Below are 13,727 nucleotides of genomic sequence, written 5' to 3'. Positions count from 1 at the left end.
ACTGGTAAACCTCACTTTATGGGGAAATGGTGATAACTATCAGCTGTCAGTATAGTAGTTTTATCTGTAGGTTTTCTGTGAACTGTAGTACTTAGAGATTGTCCCTTCTTTGTAACAAGTATAGTATATCTAAGAAATGTATAGAGTTAATGTTCTTTTCCATAGTGAAGGAAATGGATTGTATTCTAGAGTTAATGTAGTTAAGACATTTTGTTTAATTTAATTTCGTAACCCGTCCAGATCATAAAGCAATCATCTATATAGTGGGTCCAATATTTAACATGATCTTTGGACCATTATTTTCATAAATAAAATCCAATTTGAATTTCCCCATGAAGAGATGTTCGTGTTTCGACCAAACAGGTCTTCCTGATCCAGTGTTGGATGCTGGATGACGCAACAATACTTTCCTAACAAATACAATAATGTCCTCATGATCATCATCAACATGTGGTGACCATGTCGTAACCTAATAATAGCCAACAATATCCCTCTGATGGATGTGACCTTTAACCTAGTTGTTTGGTCTATCTGCTGTCAGAGATAATGCCAGGGGCTTTTAACAATGTCCCAGAAATAGCTGAATAATCCTTAATCCTCTGAGCTGAATTTCTACCAAGTCTCCTATGTAATAGTCCTCTAAACCAGGGTTCCCAAACTGTCCTGCCCCAACACTACACAGCTGATTCAAATAATCAAAACTTGATAATAAATTGGTTATTTGAATCAGCTGTGTAGTGCTGGGGCAAAAAACTAAACGTGGACCCAGGGGGGCCCCAGGACCCAGTTTGGGAAACCCTGCTTTACAAAACTATCGGTTCTTTACGATTTACATGAGCTCTTAGTCATAATGCATATATTACAGTACATAATTGAGTAGAGTATGAATGATTGTGCGTGTGTGTGAGGGGTTAATTCTTTCTGCATCCGACTATAAATGTAAAGATACTCTAACCACACTGGTTTCACATCATCCTTTGGTGCTGGAGAGTGGCAGTTTCACTTGGGCTGAATTCCAAATCAAGCTGCTACCCTAGAGCTAAACTGAGCTGAGTGGCCCTGTCAGTCAATCAGTCAGGCAGCCTCAGTCCCCTCCCTTCTTCTCTCCTCCTCCCCCACTCTTCTTATTACATAGGAGAGGTTGAGAAGTGAGCCCCACATGGATCTGTCTGCATTAATTATTAAATCTTCTCCTCCACTGTGGTAACCTTTACAGAGCATGACAGGGCAGGAGGCTAAAGTCCCAGACATTATACTGGAGGGGAGGAACACACAGGAGCAGCAGAATATGTATGGATATCTGTGTGCACCACTTTGTATTACTCATTCATTTACCCGTTCAGACGAGGCATAGTAAATGCAGAGTGACCTGTTGAAGTTAGCATGATATACTGCACCGCCTGTACAACAATGTTGTTTTATAAACCATAGCTGTGTTTTGTGCACTGTGCCCCTCCTCTAGCTGCCTAGTCAGTCTTCCACTGTCAGTTTGAGGGCAGGTAATTGGGGGAGTGTTCGGTCATGCTACCTTGACAGCTCCTGGGTGACACTGGCATGCTGAAAATCTCACTGTGTGTTTGTGTTCTCTCTGTGTCTGTCTGTCTGTCTGTCTCTCTCTTTCTTTCCCCTCCTATCTCCCCCTCTCAGGTCTACAGTCTGAAGGCTCAACCTCTCACCTAGAACAACCCTCTGAACAGCAGCAACAAGACATCGCCAAGATGTTCAGCACCAAAAGGTTAGAATGGCGTCACAGATTTGTATCTATTTTTGTGCTATTGTGGGAGGGGGGGGGGGCTGTCACAAATCTCAGGGCATTTTAAAATGGCTTTGTCTGATACAAACTGACATTTCATGTCAGCTGTTTTTGTATTTTTGCTCATGTTTTGGAGCTGAATTTGACTTTAAGGAGAGAGGGGACTTTTGAGTTAACGTCAATACAAACTTTATTTTGCCTCTTTTCTATCACAAATAATGCCAGTTTAAAGGTGCCTAATTTATTAATAGTTATATTTGTTTCTATTTTAGTTATTCTTCTTGAAATATAATGTTATTGTTTCCATAAGGCATGGAGACACACGCACACACATACACACACACACACACAATCAGACATCATCTGTAATGAAATGAAGCCAGGCATTAGTATTGCAAAAGAGATCATTAATTACGTCCTGAAATATAATGAATATTCACCACTGGAACTCCTCCCTCATATTTTCAGGAGTACAAAAACACTCTCATCCCAGAATAAAATCAAACAAACTGCCTAGCTTGACTAATCACATAACAGTGCATGTTCTAACAGGAAGTTACAGCTAGTTCACAAAAAATATATTAAATCATGGTCAAAGGCACCTTGTCTAACATCAGTGTTCAAAGAAAACCAATGGGAGTTCTCTGCCTCAAACGCTTTCTAAGAGCTTTGTCTAGATTATCCCCACATCATGTCAAATGCATGGTGGGGAAACTATTTTGTACTGTGTTGAATGCTTCTAGAACGTCAACTTGCTAATAGAGGGCTTTTACAGTTTCTCTCAGTCGCTTGGGTGCATTTTTCACTTCATCCCTAACATGTGCAAAATAATAAGTACATTTCTCAGAACAATTTGTACAAACTGCAATATACAATAGATATGTTTCTAAAGCTAGTCAGTCACTAAAAATCCTTAGTACATCTCTCAAAAGTAAATATTCATGCCAATGATCATGTCAGTGTCATCAGAATGATAAGTCATTGAGTCATTGTTCACGAACAAGGTCGTCAAAATGTTTAGGCATGTTGTTAATGTAACTGTGTACTTTGACAGTATTACCTGATGTAAACTTAGGCTACAGTTCGGATGACAGTTACTGTATTGAAAATGCACAAGGCTGCACTTCTATGTCATATATCAATTTCAACAGTACTATTTACATATTACTGTATGTGGGTTATTTATTGAAAGAGACTGGACAACCCAAGGGGCACAAAGGAAAAAAAACTAAATTAGAAAGACACACAGGAAACCACCCCTAAGGCACAACTTTGCCCTCAGCACTGTTGTGCTGTCTCTACACATCCAGACGTTCCTGTCTGTCGGCCCACATATTCTCATCCACATCACACCGGATATTTTCCCTTCCAATGCAACGTGGAAAGAATCTTTTGGAATGCCTTATCCATCCTCTGCAGGCGTCTACTGTGATGTCCTCACATGCTGCATCCATTGCAGCCAGCAGGGTCATCTGTGCGTGTGGCTGACGATCGTACACCTTCCACCTCCATGCTGAAAATAACTCCTCAATTGGGTTAAGGAATGGTGAATAAGGTGGGAGGAATTCTATGAGCATCCTCGGGTGGGTCACAAACCATTGCCTTATGATGTTTGATCGATGGAAACTCACATTATCACAAATGACCACATACTTTGGCAAATCCTCTCTAAACAGACCCCTCTCATCATCAGGGATGAGAGCCCTGTAGAGAGTCTCTCCCTGTAGAGAGCATTTGGTCAGGTTGAAGCCAGCCTCATCCACGTACACAAAGTTGTGAGAGGGTTCACTTGATTCCAACTCCATTATACGCTATATCCCAGAACACACAGTTGAATTTGTTTTGGTAAGGAAGAGTGACATAAAATGTACATATATTGCATGTTCCTTACACAGCAATGGAAATGTGTGCAGTTTATGCTTACTGTACTATGTATCACTATAAAATGTTGCTGTAAAGTAGTTACATGGATATATGTTTTACCTGTACATACTGGTACCGTAGCTCCTTAACTCTGTCCTCATTCCTTTGGAATGGTACACGGTACAGCTGTTTCATACTCATCTGGTTTCTATGCAGCACCCTGTCGATGGTTGAGATGCTAACCGTATGGATGTTTTCAAAGACATCGTTGTCTTCTATAATGGTCCTTTGTATTTCCCTGAGTCTCATGGCATTGTTTGCTAGGACCATGGTGCAAATAGCCTCCTCCTGTTGAGGTGTGAAAAGGCATCCTCTGCCACCGGTTTGAGGTAATCTTGCAGTCCTATGCGGGGAAAAATGCAGTGATGCATCGCACACTTTCACATAGACAAAAACTATGCGAACACACATTTTACTGTAAAACATACAGGTGGGTGCATGTAAGGTGCAGTATGTATCTGTATAGAGTATATTTCTGTATGCTGTGAAATACAAGTGGACTACTGTAATATGAAGCATTGTAGGAAGTATACAGTATACTGCTTATATACAGTAACAATGCACTGTACATTGGTGGACATACCCGTTCTCTCTTCTAAACGTTTGAACTATTGAGGACACGGTTGATCTCCCAATATTCAGCTGCACCCTTCGACCCACCTCAGCCATTGTAAGGCCATGATTGACAACAAGGTCTACAATAGTGGCCCTTATGTCATCAGATATGCGCCTATGTCCTCTTCTGCCTCTTCCTCTGTTTTGCCTTCCACCACGCATCATTGTTCCTCTTCTTCCTCCTCTTGGCTGTTGACCCTGTTCGTTTCCTGGTCCATCCATTATTGGAAAATTGCAACTCTGTGTTGTGGTCTGTCTATATATGCTTGCCAATTGATTCTTCATGAGATGCACCTTTGAGCAATTTAGACAACTGGTTGATTGTTGGTTGAACTAACACTTTACATTCCTTCATGAGTGAGGGTCAATTTCACCTGCATGATTCATCAATTCACGTTTTTGTACAAAAGGTCTAATAGAAATGTGTAAAACTATGCTTGACAGTTTATGACAAATAGTTCAACAATTTAGCATGTAATGGCTTATGCAAGGAACTAATGCCTAGATGTTTTGAGGGGTAAGACTATTCAACAGAGAACCATCTACTATATTTTGATCAACATGACATGAGCAATTGATAATGTGGAAAAAAGCTGACACTTGTACATTATCAAATGCAATTTGTTCAAAGGAATAAGAAATTGCTTTAATGATGTGCACAAGTGACTAGATTATTTGGAATTTGTACAAGTAGTATCAAGAATTGCACTTTTGATCTAAGAAATGCACCAAAGCGACTGAGAAAAACTGTAAGATAAGTACCTTATTAACTGAAATGAACTGAAATGTTAAGCTCCCAACCGTTTTGGTCTGGTGGGGTGAAATGATACCCATTTTCCTCTGGGACCATCCTGAAAATTACCGTAATTATCTTTATAGAAGGTTAGAAGATTTCCTATGACGTTTAAAAAAAATTAAAACGGCATTGCGACCTGATGATAATACAGTATATGAACATAAGATAAGATAATGTAATATAATATAATCAAGTGAAGGCGAGATGATTCACAAGGTGGATGAATCCCTTGATGACGAGTCCTACATGATTGAATCGTCCCCTTGCCCACTGCTCCTCAGAACCCCATCATATCATGCTAATGACACAGCACACAATTTTCAGAGGCCACACTCTCTCTCCCTCGCTCTACAATCAAGCCTGGGCATACTGTACTCTTCATATGTATACCAGCTGATGGAAGTAATGGTCCCATCAAGGCCTAACACATTCCCCTGCTTACTGACAAGCCCACTTCATTAATGTCCAACAGCCTCTGTCACATGTAAACCAAACTGCCCTGTGTTGGTCATCAAATAACAAATCAATGTTGGTCATCAAATAGATTTTTCCTGAATTACATAATGTATGAAATTGACCTTTTCTGCTTCCTGTTGTAACGTAAGGCAGAATGTGTATGAGTCAGCCTCGGGTGGAACCTTCCTCGGGTGGAACCTTACTGTATTTGTGACATTACAATGTTTTATCAACGTAAATCAAGTCAAGATTTTTAAGCACCTTGAACCTATTTCATACCAACAAACATTAAAACGTTGGAATTGTATTGTTGTTGTTTCTGTTGCACTTGTGGTGGTTGTGTTTTGGCTGAGTGGTGTATGAATGGGTTTTGTTCCTCTTTGTCCCGCCCTGAGACAAGCGCTGTGCTAAAATTAAGACTCAATACTGTTTATTAGGATTTATAGACAGCATAACATACATGGTGTCAACACACAGGGGGTAGAGGTTTGTCGTGATTCTAGTCATGCATATGAAATGCATATAATTATGAGCAGGTTGTGTAACGTATGGTAAAACTAAGATACCTCACTGTCTTTAGGGGGACTGGATCAACTGAACAGATGACATGGATATGCTGAAAGTGAATATTTTATAGCAGCCCATCTTGGAAATTCAGATTCTCAAACTCAATCCCATTTTGCTGAATATGAGACAAAGTGTACTTCTTCTGTTAAACTGCTGAATGAGCCAAAATACGACTGTGGAAATCTGTTTATCTGTCTAAAAGTCTGAGCTGCAACCCCCCCCGCGCACACACACACACACACACACACACACACAGTCACTGAAGCTTCCATCTGCATGCACACAGAGACTTTAATTAAAAGTATTTCATTAAACTTTAATCAGTCTCACGTCTGACAGAGTACTTTAGGCTACCTTGTATTTTATTGGAATGAAGTCTGGGACAGAGGAGAGGATGATAAATCTAGAACCTTCCCTTACCTAGGGAAAACACATTAGCCCTGTCTGTCTTTGATTACATTTACTATAACTTCCCTTTGATACCAGGTAGACTGTTTTACTGTTATAGATGGGCCTAGAGCCTCAGAATCCAGTCACAGCTTAATCGGTTGTGTTTATACATACTCATTAAAAGGTAACTTGAGCCCCGTTAAATTTAGTCTTTCATCCAAGGGAACATTTATGGAGCGGAGAGCTGAATTACAGTTTTGTATCCAACTCATTAAAACTGTCCCCCGAAAGTCCTCCGCTAATGAAGCTATAGCTATAAATCTGGAACGGGGGGGAACAAAGAGAGGTCCCTATAATTCTCTGAGGTTGATGTCATTTGTATCTGTAATCTGTCTGGGGATATGCTCCTCTAATGAGGCTTGCCAGTGTTTACATGCCAAAATAGTCTGAGACGAATGAACGGTGAGGAGAGGCGAGTCGAGTGGATCCAACCCCGGTACCACCTTCACTCCTCAGGTCGTTATTCAGCCATCATGCTGCCGTGTCCAAAATGGTCCTGAGACGATATTGACACAACCATTTATTTTTTATTTAACCTTTATTTAACCAGGTAGGCTAGTTGAGAACAAGTTCTCATTTGCAACTGCGACCTGGCCAAGGTAAAGTTAAGCAGTTCGACACATACAACAACACAGAGTTACACATGGAATAAACAAACATACAATCAATAATACAGTATAAACAAGTCTATATAATGTCACGTTCGTCGTAAAGAGGAGATCAAAGCGCAGCGTGATTAGAATACATGTTATATATTTTAATAAAGACGGACACTAAACAACCGTCACGCTATACTATAAATGTGCATACACAGGCAACTAGACATAGACATTAACCCACGAAATACCCAACGATGATGGCTGCCTAAATATGGTTCCCAATCAGAGACAACGATAAACACCTGCCTCTAATTGAGAACCAATCTAGGCAACCATAGACATATATAAACACCTAGATGATAAACAACCCCATAAACCTACAAAACCCCTAGACAGTACAAAAACACATACATCACCCATGTCACACCTAACACCTAACCAAAACAATAAAGAAAACAAAGAATACTCAGGTCAGGGCGTGACATATACCTCATGTGCAAATGAGGTAGGATAAGGGAGGTAAGGCAATAAATAGCCCAAGTAATTACAATATAGCAATTAAACACTGGAATTGTAGAATGTGCAGAAGATGAATGTGCAAGTAGAGATTCTGGGGTGCAAAGGAGCAAGATAAATAAATAAATACAGTATGGGGATGAGGTTGTTGGATGGGCTATTTGCAGATGGGCTATGTACAGGTGCAGGGATCTGTGAGCTGCTCTGACAGCTGGTGCTTAAAGCTAATGAGGGAGATATGAGTCTCCAGCTTCAGTGATTTTTGCAGTTCGTTCCAGTCATTGGCAGCAGAGAACTGGAAGGAGATGCGGCCAAAGGAAGAATTGGCTTTGGGGGTGACCAGTGAGATATACCTGCTGAAGCGCGTGCTACGGGCGGGTGCTGCTATGGTGACCAGTGAGCTGAGATAAGGCGGGGCTTTGCCTAGCAGAGACTTGTAGATGACTTGGAGCCAGTGGGTTTGGCAACGAGAATGAAGCGAGGGCCAGCCAACGAGAGCGTACAGGTCGCAGTGGTGGGTAGTATATGGGGCTTTGGTGACAAAACGAATGTCACTGTGATAGACTGCATCCAATTTGTTGAGTAGAGTGTTGGAGGCTGTTTTGCAAATGACATCGCCGAAGTCGCGGATCGGTAGGATGGTCAGTTTTACGAGGGTATGTTTGGCAGCATGAGTGAAGGATGCTTTGTTGTGAAATAGGAAGCGGATTCTAGATTTCATTTTGGATTGGAGATGTTTAATGTGAGTTTGGAAGGAGAGTTTACAGTCTAACCAGACACCTAGGTATTTGTAGTTGTCCACATATTCTAAGTCAGAACTGTCCAGAGTAGTGATGCGGACGGGCGGGTGGACGGAAGGAGTTGTATGGCAGGAGTTGTATGGAAGCTCGTCTGGAGGTTAGTTAACACAGTATCCAAAGAAGGGCCAGGGGTATACAGAATGGTATCGTCTGCGTAGAGGTGGATCAACGAATCACCAGCAGCAAGAACGACATCATTGATGTATTCAGAGAAGAGAGTCGGCCTTCCGATTTGACACACTGAACTCTATCAGAGAAGTAGTTGGTGAATCAGGCGAGGCAATCATTTGAGAAACCAAGGCTGTTGAGGCTGCCAATAAGAATGCAGTGATTGACAGAGTCGAAAGCCTTAGACAGGTCGATGAATAAGGCTGCACAGTAATGTCTCTTATCGATGGCGGTTATGATATCGTTTAGGACCTTGAGCATGGCTGAGGTGCACCCATGACCAGCTCTGAAACCAGATTGCATAGCGAGAAGGTACGGTGGGATTCGAAATGGTCGGTAATCTGTTTGTTAACTTGGCTTTCGAAAACCTTAGAATGGCAGGGCAGGATAGATATAGGTTTGTAGCAGTTTGGGTCTAGAGTGTCTCCTCTTTTTAAGAGGGGGATGAGCGCGGCAGCTTTCCAATCTATGGGAATCTCAGACGATACAAAAGAGAGGTTGAACAGGCTAGTAATAGGGGTTGTAACAATTTCGAAAAAAAAAAAACATTTGACCTCTGTCATTGCCAACAAAGGGTATATAACAAAGTATTGAGATAAACTTTTGTTATTGACCAAATACTTATTTTCCACCATAATTTGCAAATCAAATTCATTAAAAATCCTACAATGTGATTTTCTGGATTTTTTTTCTCATTTTGTCTGTCATAGTTGGAGTGATGAAAATTAGTTGAAGTGATGAAAATTACAGGCCTCTCTCATCTTTTTAAGTCGGAGAACTTGCACAATTGGTGGCTGACTAAATACTTTTTTGACCCACTGTATATCTGTTCCTGGTTCTACATTTTTTGAATGGGGCATGTTTATTTAAGATGGTGAGTAAAGGCACTTTTAAAGAATAACCAGGCATCCTCTACTGACGGGATGAGGTCAATATCCTTCCAGGATACCCGGGCCAGGTCGATTAGAATGGCCTGCTCGCTGAAGTGTTTTAGGGAGCGTTTGACAGTGTTGAGGAGTGGTCTTTTGACCGCAGACCCATTACGGATGCAGGCAATGAGGCAGTGATCGCTGAGATCTTGGTTGAAAAAAGCAGAGTAGTTTTTGGAGGGCAAGTTGGTTAGGATGATATCTATGAGGGTGCCCGTGTTTATAGATTTGGGGTTGTACCTGGTGGGTTCATTGATAATTTGTGTGAGATTGAGGGCATCAACCTTAGATTATAGGATGGCCAGGGTGTTAAAAGCATGTCACAGTTTAGGTCACCTAGCAGGACGAGCTCTGAAGATAGATGGGAGTTAATCAATTAACATATGGTGTCCAGGGCACAGCTGCGGGCAGATGGGGTCTATAGCAAGCGGCAACGGTGAGAGACTTGTTTCTGGAAAGGTGAATTTTAAAAGTAGAAGCTCGAATTGTTTGGGTACAGACCTGGATAGTAAGACAGAACTCTGCGGGCTATCTCTGAAGTAGATTGCAACACCGCCCCCTTAGGCAGTTCTATCTTGTTGGAAGATGTTATAGTTAGGGATGGAAATTTCAGGGGTTTTGGTGGTCTTCCTAAGCCAGGATTCAGACACGGCTAGGACAACCGGGTTGGTAGAGTGTGCTAAAGCAGTGAATAAAACAAACTTAGGGAGGAGGCTTCTAATGTTAACATGCATGAAACCAAGGCTTTTACGGTTACAGAATTCAACAAATGAGAGCACCTGGGGAGTAGGAGTGGAGCTATGCACTGCAGGGCCTGGATTAACCTCTACATCACCAGAGGAACAGAGGAGGAGTAGGATAAGGGTATGGCTAAAGGCTATCAGGACTGGTCGTCTAGTGCGTTCGGAGCAGAGAGTAAAAGAAGCAGGTTTCTGGGCGCGATAGAATAGATTCAAAGCATAATGTACAGTCAAAGGTATGGTAGGATGTGAGTACATTGGAGGTAAACCTAGGCATTGAGTAATGATGAGAGAGATATTGTCTCTAGAGACGTTTAAACCAGGTCACCACATATGTGGGAGGTGGAACTAAATGGTAGGTTAAGGCACATTGAGCAGGGCTAGAGGCTCTACAGTGAAATAAGACAATAATCACTAACCAGGACAGTAATGGACAAGGCATATTGATATTAGGGAGAGTCATACATAGCCGAGTGATCATAGGGGTCCAGTGAGTGGTTGGGTTGGCTGGAGACACAGCGATTCAGACAGATAGCAGGCCGGGGATAGCAAGCTAGCAGAAAGGCCTTAGAGGGACATCTTGACGGAGGAAAGTATGTTTTAGCCTCCGCGTGCGGTGACGTCGCTAGGCCAGTCGTGATGGATTAGTAGGGTTCCGAGCAGCAGAAGGGTCCAAGTCCAATTGGCAAAATAGGTATAGTGGCCCAAGAAATTGGCCGATGGATCTATAGAGCTAACAGTCCAATATGCTCTAGACAGCTAGCGGGCCGCGGTTAGCAGCTAGCGGGCCGCGGCTAGCATATCGGCTTTCAGGGGATGTCGCGATGTAGAGGCCAGTTGAGTAACCCCTCGAGCAGATTACGTCGTAGGCCAGTTGTGAAGGATCGGCGGGGTTTCGTGCCCCGTACCGGCAGTAGAAGGGTTCCGGGTATTGTAGCCCAGGAGTGGCTGATGGGCCTCTTCAGCTAGCCGGGAGAAAGGGCCTAGCATGGGCTAGCTCCAGGCTAATTGGTGCTTGCTTCGAGACCAACGTTAGCCAGGAGTAGTCACTCGGATAGCAGCTAGCTAGCTGCGTTGATCCAGGTGAAAACGTCCAGACATATCTCAGCTCCGATCTCAAATCTTCCCAAATCCTCATTATATCCTTCTTGGGGCTGGAAGAGGTGGTCTAATTCCAGTTTTGGGTCATTCGTGGCCTCTGATTGTTACCTCACGGCTGTTGTCTGTCATGGGTTTCATCCCAAATGGCACACTATTTTAAGATAATTGGTCGAAAGTAGTGCACTATATGGGGAATAGGGTGCCATTTAGGACACACCCCTTGGAGCAGGAACAGGAGGAAGCTGTCTGCCCTCTATGTCCTGTTGGTTTATGGCTCTGTTGCTGTCTGTTTGTTGAGAGGTCTTGGTAATGATCTGTTGCTGTCTGTTTGTTGAGAGGTCTTGGTAATGATCTGTTGCTCTCTGTTTGTTGAGAGGTCTTGGTAATGATCTGTTGCTCTCTGTTTGTTGAGAGGTCTTGGTAATGATCTGTTGCTGTCTGTTTGTTGAGAGGTCTTGGTAATGATCTGTTGCTGTCTGTTTGTTGAAAGGTCTTGGTAATGATCTGTTGCTGTCTGTTTGTTGAAAGGTCTTGGTAATGATCTGTTGCTGTCTGTTCGTTGAGAGGTCTTGGTAATGATCTGTTGCTGTCTGTTTGTTGGGAGGTCTTGGTAATGATCTGTTGCTGTCTGTTTGTTGAAAGGTCTTGGTAATGCTGAGTCAAGCTGTCATGCTTGGAGCTATAATTGCTTCCAGTGTGGGCTGTAATGAAATTACTACAACAATATGAGTGGGACTCATTAGTTGTGGATGGACACAGACACAGACTGATTCTAGGAGTCTGTTTAAATATGTTTGATGCTTTAATATGGCTGAGTGGCACTGAGTATGAATAAATGACAACTTCACAGGTGGGATGTTTCATGGATATTCAGCATAGAGGAAATCATCTTCCTGAATGGATGTACCTGCTTTTGTCTCTATCATTCACAACAATGACTCACAGCGTAATGTATTCCTGTATTCCCTTTCTTCGATAATGAACATGATTTAACATGTTCTATTTGACCTTGACAACGTTGTTCGCCATGACATTACAGACTACATACGTCAGCCAAAGAAGACAATTAGCCTACTTGATGTGTCACATCATCAAAACTTCTAGTTAAGATGTGTCACATCATCAAAACTTCTAGTTAAGATGTGTCACATCATCAAAACTTCTAGTTAAGATGTGTCACATCATTAAAATGTCTAGTTAGGATGTGCCACATCATCAAAACTTCTAGTTAAGGAATCCATAAGAAAGGGTATATAATAAACAGAATAACAGATACAACATTGACACCCCCCCCACCCCACCCACACATGAATGCAAACACACACATACACACACTCACAAACACACACGCAAACCCCTTGCACTTAATTCGTTATTTATGCAGAGGTGGGGGACAGGAGAACGGTCCCCTGTGATCACCAGAGGGGATGTTTAAACCCTGCCAAGGCCTGCTGGATGAAGAGACCACCGTGGTAGCTCCAATTTCTCGGATTGCTCTGACGCCTGGCTCAGGCGTCCTCACTGACCTTGGGAATCTGGGCAACAAAGTACATGTAGTTTGTACACGAAAGACATGAAATCATTGAGATGCAGGTCAGCCAGCCTCATCATTCAGAGATGATTTATGTTGGGGGGTGTTTGTATTCGTTAATTTGAACCCTCTTCTTGTGGTGCCTGAGCCTGGCAACAGCGTCAACAGCATAGCAGCTCATAAGGAATGACTACAGTAGTGTTAGCTAACATGGGGAGTGACAGCAGCACTAGTACTGCCTGAGGACCACTAACTCTGAGGGAAAGTGATGAGGGAAGGGTTTGACTCTGAGAGAGGAAAGGGACCTATTAGGTGACAGTATCGTTTGTCATGGGACACATCATCTCTGGGGCTGTAGATTCCATTTTAGAATTCAGAACCTGAGGAGGGCAAAGAGGATGTGCGGTTGCAGTCTGTCCTTCTCACTGTCTCACTGTGCACAAGACTAGGATATAAGGATAGACTAACAGTAAAATAATATGCCATATGAATTAGGGCTGGGAATTGCCAGGGACCTCACAGTACGATATTATTGGCTCCCTATTTAAAAAGAAGAGAGAACAGCTATGAAGGAAAAATTGTCTAAATTAAAATAATATTGTGATATTGTCAAAATGATTTGCCAACCATCGTCAAATATAATATCCCGATATTTGACCGTGTTGATCCCCCCCCCCCCCCCCCCCCCCCCCCATTATTAGTATGAACTAGAGCAAACTTTACAGGTAAGTGCATTAGGTCACGCTCACATTCACTGTCATCACTGATATGCAGTGTATCTTT

At 42.4% G+C, this 13,727-nt stretch overlaps 1 protein-coding gene across 2 annotated transcripts in view; it reads left to right on the top strand.

The window, feature by feature from the left end:
• Nucleotides 1-13,727, top strand: part of LOC110511207 (oxidation resistance protein 1) — a 197,274-nt gene that overhangs the window by 25,985 nt on the left and 157,562 nt on the right. For both annotated transcript variants that reach the window (XM_021592227.2, XM_021592216.2), the window contains exon 2: nucleotides 1,648-1,735. In XM_021592227.2, the coding sequence (XP_021447902.1) occupies nucleotides 1,719-1,735 (17 nt within the window). In that variant the 5' untranslated portion in view covers nucleotides 1,648-1,718. The remainder of the gene's footprint in view (nucleotides 1-1,647; nucleotides 1,736-13,727) is intronic.

This window comes from Oncorhynchus mykiss, chromosome 3, assembly GCF_013265735.2.
Source record: "Oncorhynchus mykiss isolate Arlee chromosome 3, USDA_OmykA_1.1, whole genome shotgun sequence".
Classification (NCBI taxonomy): Eukaryota; Metazoa; Chordata; class Actinopteri; order Salmoniformes; family Salmonidae; genus Oncorhynchus; species Oncorhynchus mykiss.
This window is presented reverse-complemented; position numbering and strand designations above follow the sequence as displayed.